Below are 25074 nucleotides of genomic sequence, written 5' to 3'. Positions count from 1 at the left end.
AGTGGAACCCATCATGTAAGATGAACTCTCCCAACTGACAGCAGCTCACATAAGAAGAGTCAGGTCTAAAGAAAAAATCAACTTGCATGTTTAGTTGCATCCTTTCAGGTACCTGGGAACTTCCTGCTCTTTCAGCTCCTTCCCCAGTCCATCTCTGCAGTTTAAACATCCTGTCTCTTGACCAGTGACAACACTCTTACTGTGGTCTTGCACATCACCCTTACTGCAACACTAGCCAAGCACTCAAAAGCACAAGTTGTTCAGGAGGCTTTCAACCTCCTTAACTGAGGCTGTGCTCACTGAGCCTCCATTCTCCAGGTCCAGCAGGTCCCTCCCGTACCCAGGACTCATCATTCAGTCCCACAGGTCCCCCGGCCCTCCCCCTTTCCCTAGTACATCTCCCCCTGCTTCGACATTACCCAGCATGTATGGTATTTCCTCTTTGCCTTTGGCTTTACATGGCAAGGACAAAACCAGAAGAGCAGAAGCAAAGTCACAAGTTCCCCTCCTGCAGTCCATGTTCCTGCTTTTCACTATCCAGTGTCCAACACCCTCTGCAGAACCCCCTTCAAGATGAGTTTAATCTTCAGCAGTAAGTTGGACCAAACCTGAACGAGTTACTCAATTCACTCTAGGCTGCAATGCCTGGCGCCTATTTCCCTGCTGAAGCACAGCCCACTCAGACCTTCAGCAAACACCCAACCACTCCAGTGCCAAAACTCACAGCAGGGAAGGATAGTTGCAAAGCAGAGACTCTCACAGCAGGCAGGCAAAGGGCTGCTGCCCACACATTACTAAATAACCTGGAGGTTTTCCAATGACTGTTACCCCAACACTACACAAAACTCTGCAGGCAAACAAAGAGATTAAAACCCAGAAGGTTTTTTTTCAGCTGGTATTTTTATTAGAACTCTCTACATAAAGCACCTTTGCCTGCCTTAAACTTACAGTACTTCTCTGAACATTGTTGTTCCGTAATCGCACAAGATGCTTCGAACTACTCCGCATTTCTCGATTTGGACACTGCCACCTTAACAGCTTGCACAATAGCATCTTTATCAATGCCAAACATCTTCAGGAGCTCAGCTGACTTCCCACTGCGTGGTACATGAGATACAGCCAAGCGATTGACTGTGATCCCAGGCTCACCCACCACTACAGCACACACTGCTTCCCCAATGCCACCTGTGGAAAAAAGAAGTTAAATAAGACATGTATTGGCATGTTACCACAGGCAACTTGCAGGTTGTGTGTATATCTGATCCAAAGGTCCATGCAAGCTAAATCCTCAATTCACAAGCTTATGAGAAACATCAATCACAATGTATGTCTGAGTTGCCCATTTGTGAAATGAAGACAATTCCCTGTTTCCAAGGCATTCTGAGGACAAGCAGCCTGCCATTTCTGAAGTACTTGCAAATTGGCAGTGAGAAACATGTACCTCCAGAGGGCACAGAGCTGTCAGGAAGCCCTCACCACTTCAGCATCAGCTACAGAGGGCCAGGTTTAAAATATATTTAGACTGAGGAGTATTTACAATGTGCTGAAAGGCTGAACTCCCACCAATCTCTATGGCATTTAAGAGCTCCATCTTTTCAGAATGCCTGTACATGCTGCTAGGCACCTCTCTGAGTTATGCAACACATTCACAGCCTTTGCTCAGAGCTCAGTTCACACCAAATCACTATCAGGGATTTACAGACTGAATCATAATCATACAAAGGATGTAACGGGGAACTGTGTGGCAACAGGAGAGACACTGGAAGCAGGAGTATGAGGAAAGAAGAAAGCACAGGACTAGTGTCAAGAGCATGTGCTCTTGAGACCTGGTAGGAGCAATACCTTGGTCCTACACTTCAGTTAGGGTCTATCAGGCGTTTCACAGCTCCAGACATAGTGTGATTTAAACCAGTCAAAGGGCCTCCAGCTAGAGGCACCTCCATGGATATGGCTGGTAAGATCAACGTGATGTGGGCCTGCAACGCACTCAGGCTTGTGAGTGTGTACACCTGACCTTCCTTGGCTGCATCACACAGAGAGGCATGCCACAATAATTTGCATGTTCCTCACCTCCGACTGTGATGATTTTGATATCCTGCAAATCTACAGTAAAATATTCGTCCAGAGTTTTAAGATAAGCTAGAAGACAATGAGGCTCAGTGATGCTACTGTCATCCATACTCTGGAATGAAAGTACTGTGTAACCAGCACTTATGGCAACACCAGCTCACTTCACATACCTGGCAAGAGTGATGCTCGCCTTAAATTAGGATAATATTCTCATAATTATATCTACTAATTTCTATTAGTAGATATCACAGATACCTACTAATGCCATAGTTCACAGCTGCCCCTCTGCTAATTTCTCCATCTCCCCCGAGAAGATCAAGTCTGACATGATTCACAACTACTCCTTTCACACAGTCTCATCTTCAAGGGACATGTTTGCACAGGCAAGCCCTTGAAAACCTGTGCCAGCAAGACATGTCAGAGAGCAAGCGGCAGCAGATTAACCAAATTAACTCCACTTGGCAGCTGGTCACAAGTGGTGCTCCCCAGGGCTCAGTACTGGGGCCAGTTCTGTTTAATAACTTTATCAATGATCTGGATGAGGGGATGGAGGGCACCCTCAGTAGGTTTGCAAATGACACTGAGCTGGGTGGGAGTGTTGATCTGCTGGAGGGTAGGAAGGATCTGCAGAGGGGTCTGGGCAGCCTGGGTCAATGGAGGACAATTCTATGAGGTTCACTCTGGAATTTATCCCAGAGTAACTGAAAACTGCCAAATCATCTGATTTCAAGCAACCTGGAATTGCCCTTTTGGATACAGGGAAAACTTAAAAAACCTGCACAGCTATGGTCTCTCTCATAACTTGAACTCTGACAACTACAGCTGCTGTAAAAGCTATCTGAGAACATTCCATGCAGAATCACTGCCCCACAGCAGGAACTTACAATTTCAGTGAACACAAATGACTCAAGACTTCACTTGGACCAAGCACAAGGAAGGGCACACAAGCTGATCAGAAAGGAGCCCTGATTAACCAGTTATATCTGAGGAAACTTTCAATCCTCAGTGCTCAGTGTCATCTTATAATCTTTAAGAGTAATAAGAAAGAATAAAACCTCTCTTTTGCTTTAACCTAATGACAGCAACAGGTCCCAAACTTCTCTCTCAGGTTAGAAGCTGTGAGGTTCCAATCCCTGGGGAATAACTGTATGGACAGTGACCTCCTGAACCCAGCATACCTTCATGGTAATGGTCCTCAACAGTGATGATTCTGCCCTTGGTCGCTCTTGCACTTTCCAGTATTGTCTTCTTATCCAGGGGCTTTATAGTGAAGGGATCAATCACACGGATAAAAATTTTCTCTGCAGAAATAGAACAAAATGAATTGCAACATGAATTTGGAGAACGCAAGACAAAGACAATGCAAGCGGTTCAGGCAGCCCCTGCAATCTTTCAGGGCCATTATGAAACCTGCTTACAGGTATACAGGTACCCCAGGTATCTGTACCAATGGCTTGTCTACCACTGAACCCAGGCAACCCCAATTTTTGTGTATTATTTCTTCATGCATCTGGTGAGATAGTAGCATCTGTCCATGCCGCAGGCAGGACTCTTGAGGTAGAAAAGTCTTGGATAAGTGACTCCAGGTAACCAGGAGTGGCTGTCAGCAGCACAGTAATCTAACTGGCCGTGCCACAGATAACAGCAGAATCCATTCACCAGGAAATCCTTCTTATTCAAACTGTCAATCACAATTTTTTTCCCAGACCTTCATTCCACCTTTAGCTTCATTGTCAATCCAAGCAGAATTTCTCCCTGCTGCTTCAGTCCGTATGCATTCCAAATCTTTCATTGCAGCTGCCCACCTATCAGATATGCCTGTTAGAACTGCCCCAGCCCTGATCATGGCACCCTTAATGTCCCCATCAAACCCAGAATTTGTCCTGTCATCACAAGGCAGGCCCAGATTGCTCATTAAAGTTATGTACAAATGGTGATTGTTTATAAAGAATGGCAAGTTACATGAGGTTTTTTCTGGTCTTGGCTGGCTGAACACTGAGTCAACTCTTATACATAAAGAAGCCTTATATTATGCTGACAATTTTGCGATTGAAGACTCTGTAGTGGCCAATATATTTAGGTTACTAGACTCTGAGCTAAGAGGTTTTCTCTCCATCGTTGGTTATTCACACTTTGAGATCAGCAAAGCATCAAAGTGTGGTAAATGCAGAAAAATAACAACAGTTCTAAAAATACAACTTTCACAATATCCTAAGCCTGATGGGTTCGGTTGTACAAAGTATCTGTTCACTTTAGATACAGCATACAGAACTACCCATAAGCCACAGGCAGCATTAATTGTATTATCTCTTACTATTGGTAATCTCCTCCTGGGCACAAGCTACTGACTCACAGATGGATTTTTGATGGTTTCTTTCTCTTCTTATTTTATTGAAGTATGTTTATGTTTGCTGTGAGATGTCAGTGCATTTGAGCACTATCACAGAATTATTGCCAGCCACACCAGTTAAGTCAATACATTCATTCAAAAACCCAAGTTAGCAGTGATCCATATACACACAAAGGCACTGTATATCAACAGCACTGTGTAAGAGCTCACACACCAGCTGTGGCTCAGCTGAGAAGCTGCATTTTGTTAGCTGGCCCCAGCCCAATTGCATTCTACTGTGCTGGTACCTTATCCTGCCCAGACAACATGCTAGGGAAGGATCACCCCTGCTTCTCACACACTTCCTGTGAAACTGCCTGCAGAGATTCTCTGCCAGACAGATTAGCAATTCTGAGAAGACTTTGATCTGATCCATTTGGTAATTTTCATAGCTACTAACACTGGTAAGATAACTAAACCCACTCAACTAGGCAAGATTGGCAGATATACACCATGCTGCACTGTATCACTGTGGCAGGTGACTAGCTGTCTATAATATTTTAATTACTGTTTACCAATACAAAGGGTGAGAATTATGGTACTGATTTCTTTGCTGTATTGTATGATAAAAAAGGAAAATGAAACTCGAACCAAAGAACAACCCCCCTGATCTGCTCACCTTTTCTCAGCTGTTCTGCTGCAGCCAGAGCCTCATGCAGAGTGACTCCTGCTCCAATCACAGTCACCTGGTCATCCTTACTCTTCAGAACCACCTGCAAGAAAATATTTCCATGTATTTTTAACAGTAAATCTCCCTGATATTTCTAACATTTCTGGAGATTTTACTAAAAAGATCAAATCTTTGGCATTGGAATGCTTTAGAAGGAAAAGGGCTTTTACAAGAGCAACTTTGCATATTTTTTCTGATTCTGTTCATCTGGACAATATTTACCTTTGCCTGCCCAATATGGAAGTCCTCATTGTTGTTGTAAATGACAGGATTTTCAGGACGACTGGTTCTTATGAAACAAATGCCCTGTTTCCGAAGTAAACATGTTATAAGTTACAAAATCAGAAACACGTTGACATTCTAGTTTGTAAACCCTGTAAAAAAAAAAAATAGCAAAACAACTTTTTCTGTTTGTCTTGTTTCCACCCCTCCATATTAGCTCTGGTTCTACTGAGTAACTCCCTCCCCACTTCCCATTAGTCCTTTTTCAACAGCTGGTTGTTTCAGACATTACAATACAGTTAGAATAATCTGTTAGAGTATGCACATAACTTACAATTTTCTTTCTGATTCCAAGATCTTTATTTCTCTTTTGCTCTCTTGTGGAAATGGAAAATTCTACTCAAGTTAATTAGAATCTTAGAACTTTGCCATACGTGTGCAAATTTTGCTCTAGTGACTTTAAAGCAAAAGAAGAAATGCTCAGCTGAAAGTAAGGAAAAATGCTTTCCATCAGTCAGATGCTCTTCCAAAAGAAGTAACCAACCTGTGCTTAGATCTAATCTCTCCCTCACATGACCTTACAATGTTCTCCTCCCTTCTTCTTTTTTTCCCCGCAAACCACTCCTCACATTTGTTACACACCAAATTCTCACACTCCTTCACTTCAAAGCTGTACTATCAAGAATAAACATTTTCTGATTATTTGCTCCTTTCTTAAGGTAAACTCCTACTGCAGCCGAAGTATCAAAGATCAAGGAGATAACCTGACCCATGCTAATTATGACATTTGACCACTACTCTGCCAAATTAGCTGAAGTTTAGGAGAGATTAGAAACTGTGCCACAGCCACACGGGAAATCTTAAGTCTTCTTCAGCCAACGTCCTATTTAACTGCAATCCATCATTGGCAACAGAAGAGCAGAAGATGACCAGAGAGACCATCAACCAGTATAAGCACCAGCTCTCAATATCTCCAAAAATGTAGACTTGCTAAGCTAATAGATAACCTTACTCTGTACTGGCACATGATCAAAATCCTCAAAATCAATTTATCTTTCTATATCCAGCTTCAATTTAGACCCCAGAGACACCATACTAGGAGTGTATTTTCTATAAGCTTGCTAAAGACCATCAAGAGTTACACTTGTGCTTATTTCGAAGACAATTTAGACCCGAACTGCAATTGCTGTGTAATCATTTACATCTCCCCAAATCTGGCCCACAGCATTCCAGAATGTTCATTCTGCACTAGCCTGGACAGAATGTCTGCAGCCTTTCCATGCAAAGAAAACATCCCACTGCCACGCTGGAGCCTTTGAAAGAATTTATGTGGGTAGAAACATGCAAGAAACATGCCAGAAACAACAAAAATAGTGAAAAAAAAAAAGTAAAGTTCTCTGGCTCAGAAAGGCTACAATGCAAACCTTGGTGTTGGCAGCTATTTCCACTGCTTTTTCAGTAGCTACAGCATCACTAGGGTAAAACACAGTGGCATTTGGAACAGCTCGGAACATGCACAGATCCTCCAATCCCATCTGAGATGGCCCATCCTCACCTAAAAGAATTAAACCAGGGTTACAAAAGAGTAAGCGCATTTTTTACAATCACTCAATATAGCAGTGAGGTTCAATGTAAACCAGAAAAGAAAAACAAAAAGTATAAAATCAGGCACACACAGGACATGCAAGTGTACCTGCTTGAGAAAAGAATCATCTTCTCCTTAACCTCGGAACCATCTAAACAGTAAATAAAGATAGAAAGAGACTAGAAAGAAAGAGAACTCAGGTTAAAAAGAAAAAATGGGAAATAAAGCATAACAATAAACCAACACAAACGGAAGATAACCAAAGTAGGAAGGTACAGATATAGAAAGAGAGTCACAAAATATCTGAGCATCTTCAGATTTTATATTTTATTATATTATTATAAATATATTTTATTCAGATACATACTACATGTATGTAGTGACGCTGCACAAGCAAAAATTTGTATTTGACAGTAGTGTTTCTCCAGATTTAAAATGCTGGAAACGTGGAAGAAGAATTGCATGTGTCCCATCAGAAATGGAGAGTCCACTTGGTACAACTACTCACAAGCTCTTAGCCTCAAGACTAAATGAAGGGTATGTATTTTCCAATACCATAAAAAGTCTTTCAAAGAGTAATACGGCATCCATATTGCTAATTCAACAACTCAAGCACCTTCCACTGCAGATCTATAAAATAGACTTGTTAGCCAGAACATGTGCTGGATGCCATGATTTTCATAGTTAAAGAAACAACCACCACAACACCTCCCCCCAGTGACCTTACATAACGGTGCTTTGGGAATGGCACTGTTCCAAACTAACCATGCAAAGAGCTCTGAATGCAGGCATGTCACAGCCTGCAGAGCAGAAGCAGGGCAATAAGCCTTCCCACATGCACCCAACTCCACTACCTGTTACTCAAGAAGGACGAGTTCACAAGGAAGGAGGAGAGTATTTTCATGAGAGCAGCACAAAACTCTGAAGAACTTTAAAGATGTTAAACAAATTAATCATTGAACTCTGCACTATACATTACTAATAAAGAAAGCACAAAGCAGGAAAAGCATGTCTCGGCTTTCAGTCACAACGTGAAAAAAAGCCCTCAACATCAGTTCCTAACTCTGTGTGCACTCCGACTGAGTGAGTGGGATCTCAGTGGGCATTTTCCTTTCCTAAAATGCACCCACACAGTCTATTCATAGAAAGTGGAATTAAGAACAAAATTAACAGGTACCTCAATCAGGATCTTCCTCAAGATAAAGACAGCACTCATGCTTGTCCTACTTTTTCTAAAACAGTGCCAATATCAGCATTCACAGTTCATACTAGTAATTTACAGACTAGCACTATGCTGAGTTTGGCCCCAAGTGCATCTTTACAAAAATCCTGATTTATGTGGTTTTAAAGTAATGCAGAGAATAATTTTCAATTACATCTGCAAAGCCTACATTTATAGCTGAATAAAAAATGTGAGTGCTTAATATGAACAGTATAAAACGTCTGGAATATAAAACTTACTGCCTAAACAACTGATATTTCATTTTTGACACATTTACACTATGATTTCTTTCCTATATGTTCAGTTTGGAAAATACCAACTTTACATTATTCTCTTACGACCCTGAAAACATCTTTAATGTTGTGGTCTGTCAGCAACTACTGCTTTAGGAGTGACCTTAGTACAAGTTCAGAAGGTCACTGTGATAGTTATTTCTCACAGATTTAATGGGGCCAAATTTCAATGCAGCAGAAGCCCAGGTCTGTCTGGAACTGCATTCATAAAACTTCAATTTTCACCACAGATCCCATCAGGATTCCGAGTTCCATGCAGACCCAAAGTTCTAATAGGAAGCACATTTTATTCATACCCTTCCATTTAAAATTGAATTTTCTAACTGCTAAAAGATTTCTCTAAATTCCTTTCTTTTGCAACTTGTTTGAAAAACTTCGGGTGTTCAAATCGTTTTTTGAAAATCACAGTTGAGGCCTGGACCAGATCTGTAACTCAAACAACTTCATAAACCTGTGCTTCATAATCACGGCTCCCAGCAGAACTTTTCAAGTGCTGAAAATTGAAACTTGGAAGTGCAGTTCTAGGAGACAATCCACGTGACCTGAAGGAGTTTTGTCTTCTAATACAAGAAAAGACCAAAGCTAATTGGCTTTTGCAGCAAGACCCTTTGCTGCTCACTAAAAGACTTAAACCGTATTAAACTAGACTATGATGAGATGGGAGGACTGATTTTAAAAAGAGGCTTGTAATAGAATCCCTCCCTTAATGACAAACACAAGCCATAATCTGATATACTCTACTTACAGTCTCCACTACTAAAGCATGCTCCGTACCACTGCAAGTTAAGCTTGAGGTTCTGGATGAGACTACACACTTCTATGAAGCACCTTTAATTCTTTACCAGTATCACAGGTCAAATTAGCATGCAAAGAGCCTTAATTTACTACCCCTGTTAGCTCTCCCTGTCTTTCTTTTCCCCTACAAATGCCCAGAGGGTTTTCCAGCATCAATGTCTACTGTCATCTTCCTTCTTGGTATACAAGTCTGCTCCTGTTTTCTTGGGTGATAACTAAGCTTTTCATTTAAAAGCCCAAAAATCCCTTCCTCCCTCAAATCAGAATCAAACCCCAATATGATCTAACACTTCCCAAATAGTTATGATGGGAACCAAAGACCAGAGAAGGTACTGCTAGCAAAAATTCTCAGCCTGTTGCTTCAAGAAGTGCTGTCTACATGGCAGCAAGTCTTGCAGAGAGGAGCCAGGGGCTCCTGTGGTAACAGAAGCCAACAGAGAAACATCAGAGAAATACCTCAAAGGAATTAAGATGGTCTAAGAAAGTGACATGGCTGACAGCCCAGCTGAAATGCTGCTAAACCAATGCATCCAGCATAGGCAACAAACAGGAGTTGAAAGCCACCGTGTCTATCAATGGACAACAGAAGAGCTATGGATATCATCCATGTGGACTTCTGCAGACTAGATATAAAGAAGAAATGTTTTACAATGAGCGTGGTGAGGCAGAGGCTGCCCAGAGGCTGTGGATTCCCCATCTCTGCAGGCATTCAAGGTCAGGTTGGACAGGGCTCTGAGCAACTTGACCTAGGTGAAGATGTTCCTGCTCACTGTAGGGGGGTTGAACTAGATGACCTTTAAAGTTCCCTTCCAACCCAAACTACTCTATGATCCTGTAATTCAATTTCCTGAATTATCTAACAGTTTTGCAGTGCCCATTTCATTAGTATTTTGAGGTTTTGGGTTTTTTTTAGTCAACACACCAAGTGTTGACTAAAGTAGTCAGAAATACTGAGAGAAGCTGAATCAATTATTTAAAATTGGTTATCATCAAAGGCATAATAAACCAAAGATATTTCTCCCTTGTAAAGTGCTTTGGAGACTGGTGGACAAGAGCGTCTGTGCAAGGATAACTTTCATTAGTTTCTCATTTTAGGGACTGGGAAACAAAGGTACAGTAAGCACATGACTATTCTCATCACTGAGGACATCAGCTGTAAAGATAGAAAAGAACCTAAGCTCCTCATTTTCGATCCAATTCCTTTATATCACTCTATACTTGTGGAGCAGAAAAGCTTGCAGGGAAAATTCCTATTTTTATCAGGCCAAACAGATAAAAGAGGGGAAAAAAAGCATATGAGCTGATAAAGGCTTGAAATCCTTCTCGTCCTTTCTTAATACAACATGTCTGATAAAAGTAAATTGTGAACATGACTTCTTTCTGTAAATGGTGCCACTGTTATACCATCACAGCTATATTACTGATTGTCTCCACAAGGCATTATCAGTTTGACTGCTTGACACTAAATGGATGGGAACTGCTGATAAATAAGCCAAGAGTGCCCCTTACCAATAGAAACGCCGCAGTGTGACCCACAGAGGTTGATGTTACTCTCAGAAATGGCTGCCATGCGGATCTGGTCAAATGCCCGTGTGAAGAAAGTAGCAAAGGTGCTGGCAAAAGCAACAGTTCTGTCACGAGTGGCACAACCAACCGCAATGCTCACCTGAAAAGAGGCAGATTGTACAAGAAGAGTGAATTCATTTATCACTTGTTTCCAAGAGATCAGCTGTGGGACTTCCTACTGAAAACTTCAGCAAGAAGTTGCCAATGCAGATTAAAAATCTCTGTTCAGCCCTGCTCCTAACTGTTCACTTTTCCAAGAAAGAAAGGAGGCAATTCTCACAGTATCTATCCTCCAGCATCTCCTATGCTCCCTGCCTCAAATGCTAACTGTTATTGTTAATGCTTACTAGCGCTTCTTTTCGTTATCTGCTCCAAGCAGCCATTAAGAGAGTTTTAAGACTTATCCGCTTCTATCTTTTCCTGGATCAAAGGCTTACACTTTCAATACAAAGGACATAGAGAAACTATCTCCATCAGACATCATTACTAAGTGGGAATGGATTTACCCTGTGTTATTTGGACTGGTATTTACTAAAAGGGCCCTTCTTCAGCACGACGGAAATCAGAACAAGGCCCTTAAATTGTTTATCGCTACAATTACCCCATACATTTATTTTTACATAGAAACTAGTCTGCTCTTTATAGCAAATTTTTCCTAAGCTGTTGTAGATCCAAAATGCCCAACTTGAGCTCATGAAACTGCTCTAGTATAACGTTTGCAAGAGACAGTCCATGGTTCTTTGGTTACAAATCATTAAAGGCAACAGCAAGTTTCTGCCTGAATTTGTGTCTTGAATTGCGTTTGCTTCGGTGAACCCTACAGATGGCAACCAAAGACTCAACCAGATGACTTATCAAATTATTTCAGGTTTTTTTTTTTGACAAAAGACATCAGGATAAATTTATTAACTGTTTCTCTGTCCTCACCTTTATACCTCAGTCTAGCCTGGAACTCACTGCCACGTTGTAACATTCCTTTTCTTGCAAAATAAAAAGACCCAAGCTCTAAAAAGCCTTTTCAGTTAAATCCCTACAAATCACACTTTGGAAATTATTACTGTTTACATATTGTCATCTCCTTGTGTTGTGCTGAAACAGACAATATGACCATAAAAATAAAAGGAGGAGTGACTTTGGAAAGAACGATCGATCAGAAGCATTCCTGTTGTATTACATTTGTCAGCTTTTGCCATAGCCTAGTTTTTCCCTAAAAAGTGAGCAAGCTAAATTAAATATCCATGAATACACATATGAAGAGCAAATATTAAAATACCACTCTGAAAACTCAGACTGCATGACCTCAGATCCTGCTGCGTAATACCAGTAATTCATAAACCCAAGAAATCCATTACCATGTTCTGTTCAGCAATGTAGCATTCAATGTAGCGACTGGGATGTTCTTTCTTAAAAAGCTCTGAGAAGGTGGAGTTCTTTGTGTCTCCATCCAAAGCAATCACTCGATCATTAGCATGGCCCAGTTTTGCAAGCGCAACACCGTAAGCTTTGCGGGTAGCCCACTAGGAAAAGAAAAATAGAGCAGTACTGTTATAACTTTGTTTCTAGCAGCTTTTTTTTCCAGGAGTGCATGCACATACAATTAAAACCAATCAGGACAGGCATCAGTGCTGAAATCAGCAACTCCCTACCAATCTAGCTAGGAGATTTCGAAAACCTTGGTTTCCAATCATGGAAACTCACTTAACCTCATAGAGTTTCTTCAATTTTAAATAAGTATAACATAGTTTGGATAACTGATAATGATCACAAAATGAAGAAGAGTGATTTGAGTATTTATATTTTAATAGATAATACCCAGTGAGATGACTGTCTGTGTGTCAGACCACAGAAGTAGGTGTTTACCAGGATATTCAAAATAGGAGAGAAGAGGTAGGTAGTTGAAAATGGGACAAGGGATAACACTTAAAGCCTTCTGCCACCCATTAAGATATCTAACAAACAGTGAAAAAGGAAAAGAGTACCTTTTCTCCCACTTTGTAAGTTGGTGGAGATGGCATCTTAATGTTTCTAATATTTATTACAGGTGCATCTTCTTCTGGGAGGGCTGGAGAAAGCTTTTTCTTATTTTGGATTTTGTCATCTATTTCCTGAATGACTTGTTCAGCCATGTTTTTTGGGAGGGGCTTCCCATGCCAGCTTTCCTTATCTTCAACACCTGTGCATTTAAAAGTACATTACAGATAAAGAAAATATAAAAACTACTTAAGTTTTCTGCTACAGATTTTACCCAGCTAGAAGTGGGTAACAGTCTAGTACAGTCTCTCAAGAAAGAACTGCTTTATTATTCCCACTGTAAACAATTACAATGGTATTCAATTGCATTAAGACAGACATGTTCAAATACATAAGAGAAATAGCAAAATTACATATATTCTGAACTAGTGATGGAATTCCAGCATCATCTTCTGAAATTGTTTTTAACTTGGCACCTAAGAGACCTGGTCCATTAGCATGGCAAGCAGTAAACCAGTGTTAACAGTTAACACAAAATTTCAACAGTGAGGTCTAATTAAACTCAGCTAAGTTTCAAGCAACAGTTTTAACCCAGCTGTCTTAATTTAAACAAGACCTGACATTGTACAGGTTTATTTTAATAGCTTTTGATGACTTTTATCTTTGTGCATCCAGCACTAACAGCAAAATTACCTCTTTGGCTGATAGGCTGCTTTTCACTGGGTAAATTGCTAAGAATAATGAATTCTCCTTGCTTAGTCAATGAGAAGAAATGAAGATATTTACTCCTGTTAATATTTATCTGGTCAGAAAGGCAAATTCATAAAGTGCTGCTAAAAGCTGTAGCTGAACAGAATCATGGCAACTCTTGACATGCTGAATATGCATTTACTCCATTCTATGGATACAGTGCTCATTAGCCAGCACAGATCTCACTTCCAAGAACCCAAATCCTTTTCTTAGCACTAATGCTGCTGAGAAGTATAAGAGTTTGAAAGAATTGCTGCATGCTGTTGCTCAAATGTGTAGGTACACATTTGTCTCCTAGAAAATTACATTTAGGCAAGTTTCACACTACATGAAAACTACAAAAGCATTTTAGAGGCAACATAAACTCCAAAAGTCTGTTAACCTGTGAAATAATTTCTGATTTCTATACTACTCCTGTATCTCGATGAATTACACATCAGATCATATGAAATAACTTGCAGTATGAGGTAGCTTATGCACCATGTCTCATACAGTTTTGTCAAAACTGTAAATGTAGCATCCCTCCTCATTTCCTATGCATTTACACTGCCTGGCTGGTAACAAGCAGACCCCGTTATCTGCAGCACCAGGAGGAGGGAGCTTCCATGACAAAGTTACTCCCTTCTCAGAGTAGTCTCTCTGAGTCTAGGGATGAAGAGCAATCCAAGAAGGTTGCCCTCTTGTGCTAGGGCAATTTTCAAGACATACAATCCAATGTTCTCCCATGCCCCCGGCTGTCTTCCAGACTAGAAAAGACTTCTTAAATAGAACATCAACCTTTTTCTAATGCGTGAAACATTAAACTTCTATATTTAATGACTGCACCTTTATTGCAGCACTATGTACATATTATTATACATATGCATATGCAAAGCAATAGATGTTTTATTACCTGATATGCCTCTGCCTTTAAAAGTCTTTGCAATGATAGCTGTTGGCTGATGTTTGGCCTGGCCAAAGGCTTTGCAAAGTTCCTCCACACTGTGCCCATCAACAATGATTGCATGCCAGCTAAGAACACAAACAGATCAACTGTTTCTAAAGGGTTTTAGCATGTGACACTCTCTGGTAGTTAGCAATAACAATAACAAATACTAACATCATTCCAATGCCCTGTCTTTTAAAGATCCAAACTATGCCAGAAACATGAAATAGCATTCATTTGAGATCATAAAGTACCATAGTCCCTCTTTTATAACGCAAAAATAAGTCACAGAGGGACTAGCAAAATTCACAGCTTACAGATCACTAAGTTATCCTACATTTCTTCAGACATAATGGCCATTTTTAAACACAAGAGCAAATCAGACATCTAGAAATCAATTAAAAAGCTGTCAGTGAAAGTTGAGTAATTGTTTCCATGACCTTCTTTCTGCTATGACAGTACCTTTGGTCACGTAAAGTTACAAAATCTGGTTTTAATATGATAAAAATCCTCTAAAAAAAAGTATCTGAGTAAGCAATCCTTTTCTTCTTCCTCTAAACAAAAAATTCTGTCAATTCTCCTGCTGTAGAATTTTCTAATAATAGTAATAAGGATGGCCACTATCAGGCATTACGAAAGACCATCCTTCTTGGTGATGATATACTTGAGAGCTGAAAGCTCACGTGAAAAATTTCTGCAAAGCAAATGAAGCACATGGCTTCAAATGGGAGATGACACCGAACTTCTTCTAATCACGTACCCAAAGGCTTCACAGCGTTTCTGGTAAATCTCAACATGATGCTGCAGAGGAGCAGGGTCACTTTGTCCAAGACGGTTAACATCAAATATAGCAACCAGATTATCGAGCTTGTAAAGCCCAGCAAAGGCCATTGCCTCCCAAACAGAGCCTTCAGACAACTCTCCATCTCCAAGCAGACAATACACTCGATAGCTAGAAGACAAAATTAAAGTAAAAAACCAAACCCAACACCCCAAAACAAGGTTTCACATGTAAGCACAGTTAAATCAACAGCAAAACCCCTCTAACAATTCAGAGAGAACTTGCTGCTTTTTCTATTGCAAACTCAATGCCCGTTGCTCAGTGCATTCACCTCAGATAATTTTACATAGCTACTTAGCGTAAATACTTTTGAGCTGTTACATATGAAAAAAATAAGATGAGAAATACTACACCCTTTTTAAAAATTTTCTCTCAAAATGAAAAATCAAATATTAAGCTTTCTATTGCAAGGCCTGAATGAACAGGCCCATTACACACTGTCACTGTGACTCAGCAAGATTGCCAACAATGCAAGAAAGATTACTGTCTGCTGCTTCTTTCCTCCCATATACTCTCTGAAAGGACAACTAAGAATTTAGTTTCAGGAAATCTATAAATTGCAGATGAACTCAGCTATGAATTAAAGCATGTTGCATAACCAGATTCAGAATTCTGGAAAAAGAGAACCAACATGGTATGACTTTGTAGATGATTCCTCCAAACACTGAAGACCTTTATTTAGGTAAACTCAGGCAGCAGCAGTACTGCCTGATTTTTATGGAACTCAGGCAATGTATGTTTTTTATTGCCACCTTCTTTTCTTGTATGATAAAACTTTATAAGTGAACTTACAGTAAATCAGCTGTCAAATACAGAATTTTTAAACAAAATAACCAAGATTCCTGTTAGCAATTTTTTTTTAACTAGACATTAAGCTATAATAGACTTTTGATGTGAATCCCACCTGCCTTCAGCTAAATCTGAACTCCTTCCACATAAGCTGCCCCCCAGTACTGCATGCAAGACCACCTTTTTCTTCTGTCATGTAAGCACTGCTTAGATTTTTTCCACACGTAGCATCTGCTAAAATCAATTAAAATCAGCAAGTCATCTTTCACAGAAATGATTTCAAGCTAGTGAAGTGTAGAACACACTAACTGGGCAGCCAGTGCTCGAATGTTCTAGAACTGTCACATAAAATATATCAACATCAGGCTATTTTCCTCCTCATACAGATTTGCCTTTAGACATCTACTTTTCTTGTGCACAAAACAAATAGCAGAAGCAGTCATTTTTGTATTTGTGGAGCTGAATGCCTTTATAATAACATTTTGAAGCCCTACTTTATGATTCAGTGCTGCTATTATTGACCATAACAGTTCCTTATCTAGGTATATGTTCTCCATTATTAGTCATCTGACTTGGAACAGATGCATCTCCAGTCTGCATCTTCCTTCTAAGGGGACACATACCAGTCTCAAAATGGAAGGTAGAGGCTGCTCCACATCTTACTGTCTTCTCTGTTAGGGAACATCACCTTGCAATACTGCCAGGGTACAAAAAGGGACATATATGTGCACTAATTCTTGCTAACCTTTAAATACTTGGTAGTTTCACTGGCAATGGCTTCGTAATCTAGGCTAGTAATCTGTAATTATAAACCTCAATTTGAGATCAGATTTGGGAATGGAGAATAAAGGTTTGGGTCTTATTTTTTTCCTGATTAAGAACATGGTTTCTTTTCACAAAATATGCCAATTGACTGCCTCTAATCATGAAATACATGATGATGGAATTACCTGGCTCTGTCAAAGAATTTGCCAGTGTATGCCATTCCACATGCTGCACCAAGACCCTGACCGAGGGATCCAGTGGCCACATCAGTGAATGTTTGTCTCTGAGAATGAAAAGACAACAATAATCGTACAGTGAAGAAATAGAGAAATTAAGTTCTAGTGCTAGAAGATGGTTCACTATACATCAAAATTCAGCTTCTCAGGCAAAACAATACCGTATAAGTGCCTCCAAATCTTGCCATTCCCCTTCTTTCCCTGTAGTACATGTACCTTGATTATCAGTATCACAAGCTGACTAGGCTTTCTGAGAGGGAAGGCTACCAATGGCCCAGGAATTTTTCAGCTACGTTTTGGATGGCAGGTGTTACGAATTGATGATTTTGTATATAAAAAAAATAAAATAAAAAAAAAAAATCAATTGAAACCTTTGGTTGGGAATGGAAAGACCAATGAGGTGACCAAATAACTCAAAGCTTCTTAAAGGACAAGAAAAGCCATGCAGGAACTTGTTTGAAATGGAAAATATTGACTGTCGGGGAACTTTACTAGAACAGTAAAGGTCATTTCTACAGTTGTGAAGCCATAAATATTACCATCCTTCTTATAAGTCTTTATCTTTCCAGCAACCAAGAACTGCTGCAAGATATATGTGCTACTTGTTTTACAAAATCCACCATCTTATATCAAAGGTTATAAGCACTCACTGGCACTGGGTGTCCTTCTAAGACAGAATCAATTTTCCTCAAGTTCAATAATTCTGCTTCTTGTAGAAAGCCAGCCTCTGCCCAAACAGAATATAAAATTGGTGCTGCATGACCCTAGGAAAAAACATAAACTTTAAGCAAAGCACAATTTTCACAATATCCTAGTATCAAGGCAAAATTCTGCAAAGCTGACAAACCATAGAATCAGGTTCTTACATCAACTAGGAAAGCACTGAGTTATAAAACATTTTCTTTTTTACAATGCAACGTTCGTACTGATGCTTGTTTTCAAGTCCCCCATGCCCTTGCTTAGAGCACCCCAGACAGCTGACTACAGTTAAGACAGAAAGAATGCAGCACTCTAAAGGGCTATTTAGGATGTCCTCAAGAAAATCAACATGGAAGGCTAAGAAGGCCTCTAGCAGCCATGGATTTCCAGTTCCAAGAAGTAGTTTTGGTATCCACGTAAACCCCTTTGATTCAATCTCCTTAGGTACCATTTTCAAAAACAGAGCCCTCCCTGTACACTAAACTAATGTAAACAGATGGATGAGCAAGCATTAGCCCATTAAATCTTCTTCAATACATATGTATTCAAGGTAATATGCAGTGAGTGACAACAGGAAAACTTTTAAGCTTTAAACACTTGGATCCTTGTGGCCAGGTCTGATTAACAACTGCAAAGTAGTAGTTATCTTCTGCTCATGGAGTTGTTAGAAGTCAGAAACACCTGCAGAGGTTTGAAAGCTGTTTATCAACTCTGGGAAGAAACCCCTAATTCATTAGAGACAGGTAAGGCAAACATGAAGAAGCGACTGTCATTGCTTAACCACCTCAGCATTAGCTGTTTGCTTCTTAATCTAATTACTTATTTCAGATATACACTATCAGCTATGCAACACTATTGTAAGCCACCATGTGAGAAACTTGACTCAAAGATGGAACCTGCTTCACTGGAGTACTAATCTGCCATTTTTCACATCATTGTTTTCTGAAGGTCCTTCAACTGCCTTTATGTCATATGATCAAAACATCCTTGTGATTTGCAAGGGCACAATGCAAAAAGGATAGAAACGCTAATGGCTAGTCCAGGTTGTAGTTTTATCTGTTTTCTGAACCACACTGGCTTCAGAAATAGTACTGACTTTAATATCATACTGGCACAGTTAGGAATGCCAACTACTCACTAACCTACCGTAACTATTTCATGTGATGCTCCCTGAAAAGTTGACAGTAATCAGTGCACATTGTGACGTGACTGCAGGCATATCAGCATAGCTGCATTTAACAAGTAGAGCACAAAAGCTAACTGCAACTTACTCATTAGAAAACTGGTTAAGCCTAAATATAGCAGATGTTAATATTTCTTGATAGATTTCATAGAGAATATAATAACATTTATTATTTAATACTAGAACAACTGAAGTCAGTGAAGTTAAGACTTATCAAGACAATTATACAGACACTTCCTAAATATTTTTGAGTTATGCTTTAACTTAATCAGCTTTTACTTGTCTTTCTGAAAGTAAATTCCAAGCTTTGGAAAGAAATTCCAAGCTCTCAAATATTTCCAATAGACTTCTGAGTAGATGCAAGCATAAGTAAGCATTTAGTCAAGGAAGACAACCTGATTTAATTTAGGTAGACAGCTAGCAGACAGCAACAGTATAGCGTAACAGTTGTTTTACCTTTGAAAGAATAAACCGGTCGTTGCTGGCATTTCTGGGATCTTGTACTTTGTACTTCATAGTATGGAAAAACAGCACAGACATAATCTCTGCTGCACTGCAACATGATGTAGGGTGGCTACAAGTCAAGACAGACCCAAGATTACAACTTCTCATTATTGTTTGTTCAGGATTGTATCTTTAAAATATCACTTTACCAGGTCCTCCACTCCTCAGCATTAATACACAGTTGAGTGTTTTTGATAACCCATCCCATCTACCATTACCCTAATGACAATTAGTTGTACTTTGAGACAAAGGGAGCCCTCTTATCTAGTTGAAGTAGGTATTAAAAGACATGGTGACAGTTCAAGGGCATATCTTTTGGAGCAATCTGTTCTTCATGCCAAGGAACACCAGACTAATCGGTGACTGTGAAGCACAGGAAACGGTATGACCCTGTGCTTGAAATCATACGTTACTGATTTATCTGACAGCAGAAATTCAAACTGGTGCAGAGGAAACAAAGATAGCTTTCCACAGTATTTTAGCCATTCACTGAGTACAGGAATTAAAAATGTGGCATCATGACTTATTCAGGCCCCATTGCACAGGCAGGGACTGGTAACGCAAGATTATATTTTGAGGAAAGCTCTGGAATGTTTAGAACTGTAGCACATAGGGTACCATTTTCTTTTACCATGTTAAAGCAGACAGAACTAGAATGCTGATTTCTAAAGAGAACATTAAACAATACAATTCTTGTACTTCATCTTCTACTGAAACTGGACGCAAAAATTTGCTGTCTCCAGTAAAAACCCAGAAAGAAGCACACTGTAAAATATTAATCTGCTTAATCTTTGGCTAAGAGAGGAACCAACATTTTCTACATTTACATCTATATCAGGCTGAAATGCTGAACTAGTTGGTTTGTCAAACATTTGTAAGTCTCTCCCATTGAACTATCTGGGATAACTTTTGCAACAATAACTTGGTTTAGAAATACATAAGGCTCATTTCAGAAGAAAGCATTCCATATAGTAGCAACAAGTAAATGCAAACTTACATGAAAAGAGCTATTTCCAAGTGCCAAATATTCAGTTATTCTGAGACAAGGTGGATATTTAATTTGAAGTATAGTAGAGGGCATACATTTGATTTTATTTATCTACTTTACTGTGATTTCAAATAACGATGACTGTAGTTCTTACACACCTTGAAGGCACAGCACTACTTGACCACCTAAGTGGATTAGCCTTGGCTTTTCAATTGTGATAAAACTTACAAGGAGTTAGAAGTCTCTTTAAAAACCTCTATTGAGTGCAGAAAGCAGCATTTTTCAGATTTTAGTGGTGTAAACAGGATCATTCTTGAGATCAGTGATTGCGGCTGAGGTACAGGACAGTGAATGATGAACAGTAGAAAGGTTATGGCTGCAGAAATCTGCACCAGCCTTGAAAATAACTTGCAGTCGCATCTCGGTTTCTCTTCTACCAACATTTTTCATTTTTAACATGATACTCTTAAAATATTTGACCCTTCTTGTAAAACAGCACAAACTTATTACGAAAGTGTCACATTTCTTTTCCCGCATGTCCATATACCATGCATGTTAGGATTAGACAACACTTTCAGTAGAACTCTAATATTCTCTTCTTGTAGTAATGAACCTTCCACCCACCCCCAACAGTGCTGTAATAAGAGAGTAAAAACATGCAAAACACTAGCATAATTTGAATTACGGTTAGTGTCCATCCCTTAGTAAGTACTCACACACAGAGAACCAAAAGAATTAGCTTTAAACCATGGTTCAAACATATTAGTAAATATATATGTATTTGAGTTAATCAATAAGCCTTACATGCTTGTTTAAAGCTTTCATTCCTTTAATTTTATTAACTTTATACTTAACCATACTTCTATGAACTCCTGGTCTTGGTAAAAAAAGTTTTAAACAACCTAAAATGATAGCATGTGGAAATAAAAAAAAAGTAGAAAAATGTATTAAATTACCTGAAAATAATAAAATAATAATAATTAACCTTGTTAAAACTACAGGTTAAATGACTTTCTACTAACAAAAAATAGCAAAAATTTAACTACATATTGGATAATAGAAATCATTTTACAAATAACTACACCATTTTCTTTAAATACAGCCATATGAACTACATCTACTGGTCTTCTCTTAGCTCATACTCTTCTAGTAAGTTCTGTTAAGAAAACTTGTTGTTAAGCCTAGCAAAGTGTATATGGATTACTTTGTACAAGGGGAGAAAAAGACACAGCAAGTCATTGCCACTACCGTCACACAATCTCCCACATTTTGTTCCCAACTGGTGAATAATCCAGAACTCTGCAGCAGTGGCCCCATCGACACGCTTCTCTGCCAGATAGCTTCTACTGGAGAAATGCCTAAACTTTGAAATACAGCCCTTTAGTAGAAAACTGAAATAAAGTACTCTGGAACACTAAAATCCTCGATCTGCACAAATCAAGGGTAAAATAATTACTCCAGCATAGTTTTGTGGGTTTTTTTTTTTATTACTCTACATCAATTCATATTAGCTCCATCTACACATTTCAACTAAAGAGAAGAGTGGTGGAATGTTAAAACTGCTGAAAGACAAAAGAAAAAAAAAAGAAAATAAAAAAAAAATCAAAAAAAGAAAATGACCTGCAGTAAATGATCACACCACGTGTTGTGAAACTTAACTGCCTCTTAAGAAACCCTTGCAACTTCCACTTTTGAGAATTTAGCCATCTAATTCTAGGAGGCCAGGAACCGTTTCACGCATCAGAAATGTATCATTAGCTACCAAAAAGCCTCTACCAATTTTGATTAAAATGTCTGCACTTCTTATCTAAAAGAAAGACTTCTTCCACACCCAAAAGCAAGTAAGTTCAATCTTTACAACTTAATCAAACATTTCCCCACCTAGGGCTTTTTAAGCACAACTTTTTTTTCCAGGTCACTGAATTTTTCCACTGCGCCTGGTAAAGTACTCAAAGTGCTATGTTTGAGCATCTTCAGGATCAGACTGCCTGGTCTTTTAGCTCTTGTCCAGACAAAGGCCACAACTTAACAAAAGTAGAACAAGTGAAAACTGCAACAACTGGTGTGTCAGATCTACCAGGGAACCACCTGTGTTGCAACATATGTCAGAGTTTATGAAAATTACTTCCTTGAGAGTAGCAGGCAGGTCCCGTTTTGTCTGAAGTGCTTTTATTGCATTTCCTTCAGTTTTACAAACTGCACCTTCAACAAACACAAATTTCTTTAACAGAGTCAACGCAACCATGACAATTCTTATTAACTGTAAGCTTCTACTTAAATTTAGCTTGCATTCAAACATTTTTCCACACTGCTAGTGTATATCAGCAACTTAAACAAATCTTACTGTCTCATTCAGGTTTTGGACAGCACATTTATAATGTGGAGAAGCTGTTTTAGAAATGTACTTGATTTATGTAACCACAACTGACTCTGAATGTCTTTTTCTTACAGGCACATTACTACACCATCATCTCAGTAACCAAATATTACCAGTTAAGAAAATACATGGCTTGTCAACAGAATCTGCCCTGCAGAACCCATCTTTCATAATCTGGTTGTGTAATAATTTCAGACTCTACAGAACTTTAGTGCTAGAATAAGCTTGAGCGATTAAGGAAATGCCTTTGCGCAAGAAGTACTCAGTATTGTAGCATACATGAAACGGGAATAAAAATCTTGAGTAAAACTACTTTTACTGTTTCTTCATCAGTATGGGGACAATGGTTTTACTATTGAGTTTCATGGACCACAAAAGAGAAGGCTGTAGCAAGATCCTTATTCTTTAATAGCACAGCTGACAAAACAGAAATAATTTTATCTGTAGATAAAGCAAGTGACACTATACAAGCTCTGGGATTTGCCTAAAATACACTCTAGAAGATCAACACTGAGGCTGAAGCTCTACTAAGTAGATTTAGCACAATTTTTCTTACCTACAGTTTCACACAGGCTTGTGTAACATTGCCTGTACATTGTAGCATTGAAACAAATCAAGCATTAAAAGAGCAATTGTTGGGTATCCTGCACTTCCCTTTCCAGACCGGAACAAACAAGCCACGGCTTTGTAAAAACCTGCTCCTGTGCCTGGCTGAGAGTTTCTCCGTGCCCCACTGCATTTTACAAGAAGAACCAGAGGAGCGTTTCCATTTGCTGCATGCAAAAGGAATGAGTAAAGTTCAGTTTCTGTAAGCCTTAAGAAAGGGCCACGTGGGTAGCTCACGCCACACAGGGTGGGCACTGTAAGGCAATTCAAAGGAGCAGCTTTAAAATACCATACGCCACCTTCTCCACACAAACCTCAGCATCAGAAGGGTTCCAGGATTTCTTCCTTTTTTTTTTTTTTTAAAACGCTACAGCCAGTTTCAAAGAGGTCCAAAGGAGGAAATTGTAACAAGATGGGATATATTAAAAAAAGAAGAAAAAAAGGCAGTACTCCACGTGGAAGCACTCAAATACGTTATTCAAGCAGAAAAAATGGCTTTGATTTTACATGAGTAAAAGCGGATTGTTTGCAGAATTTTTTTTCCATAGGTAAAGCACGATCAAAGGAAGGATAAGTCTGGAATCTGCACACATCAGAGCCTCCGCTAAATCCTGTCCAGAGGCCTGAATAAACTGCCCATTGGAGACCGAGGGCATTTCACAGATAATCCCACTTGGGCTCACTTGAAATTCTGTGCGGAATTAGTTCCAACTGACGGGCACGGAATGAAAAAGAAACCGTTTGTGCCTCGGGCACAAATTCTTTGGTTTCCAGCCCTGCACCAACTTCCCATTCCCGTCCCCTCTCCGCAATCACAACACCCGCCGGCCCCGAGCCGGGCGGCCTTTACCCGCGGGAGCACCGCACATCCCCGCGCTGCTGACCCACAGTCGCCATTTCCCACTGTAGCACCTCCACATCACCCCCGACATGCCGGGGACAGTGTGGGTGTTATGGGGTAGAGGTTCTAGCGGGATTCGGCCGTGACCACCGCAGCATCACCCCCGCCGTCGGGGCCCCTTTCCCCGCGCAGCGCACGTCCCATCCTGCGGCCGCCCAGTCCTCCCGGCAGCCGCGGGTAACGGTGTCCTGCAAAACGGCTATAGAATAGGGAAAGGGATCTCTGCTCTCGGAGCCAACAGCGTGACCCTAGGCAGCGGGTAACGGGCTAAGGGAACGCGGCGCAGCACCCCCCCGCCGCCGCTCCGCCTCGATGCATGCCCCGGGATGAGGGAGCGCGGCTCGCCGGAGTGGCGGGAGCCGCGGGGCCTGTCTGCGGCCAATGCTGCGGGGCAGCCGGTCCGCCTCACTCACCCAGAGCCGGCCGCAGTGGTGGCCTTGATGGAGCTGATGCGGAGCCGGTTGGCCGTGTCCTTCAGGGCCTGCAGGGTCTGCTGGTCGGGCTTGTGGTAATCCTCCATGAGGTCGAAGCAGCAGGGCGGCAGCGGCGACGGGGCTGGGCAGGCAGGGCGGCAGCAGCAGCGCGGCTCACCGGGCCGTGCGCGGGGCGGGCACAGGCAGCGTGCGAGAGGGCGCGGCTCCGCGCCCCACCTCCCGCCTGCGCCAGGGCGCCCCCCGCCGGTGGCAGGAGGCGCTCGGGGAGCCCGCCCTTGGCCACGCGCAGGCGC

The 25074-nt window shown here is 40.4% G+C and overlaps 1 protein-coding gene across 1 annotated transcript; it reads right to left on the bottom strand.

Annotated features, from left to right (window-relative positions):
• Positions 1-881: 881 nt before the first annotated feature.
• On the bottom strand, positions 882-24980 carry TKT (transketolase). Its single transcript, XM_057417502.1, has 14 exons — positions 24761-24980; positions 19428-19545; positions 17740-17853; positions 17039-17136; positions 15219-15410; positions 14426-14544; positions 12792-12985; positions 12165-12329; positions 10756-10912; positions 6776-6906; positions 5352-5435; positions 5079-5172; positions 3249-3371; positions 882-1185 (listed from the first exon to the last, which is right to left on the bottom strand). Exons 1-14 carry the CDS (start codon positions 24865-24867, stop codon positions 998-1000), a joined length of 1884 nt encoding a protein of 627 aa, XP_057273485.1. The 5' UTR covers positions 24868-24980; the 3' UTR covers positions 882-997.
• Positions 24981-25074: the final 94 nt, after the last annotated feature.

Source organism: Pezoporus wallicus, unplaced genomic scaffold, assembly GCF_028554395.1.
Source record: "Pezoporus wallicus isolate ANWC-B61680 ecotype Strahan unplaced genomic scaffold, APGP_CSIRO_Pwel_v1 contig_8542, whole genome shotgun sequence".
NCBI lineage: Eukaryota > Metazoa > Chordata > Aves > Psittaciformes > Psittacidae > Pezoporus > Pezoporus wallicus.
The sequence above is the reverse complement of the archived record's forward strand: the minus strand, read 5'-3'. Positions and strand labels throughout refer to the sequence as shown.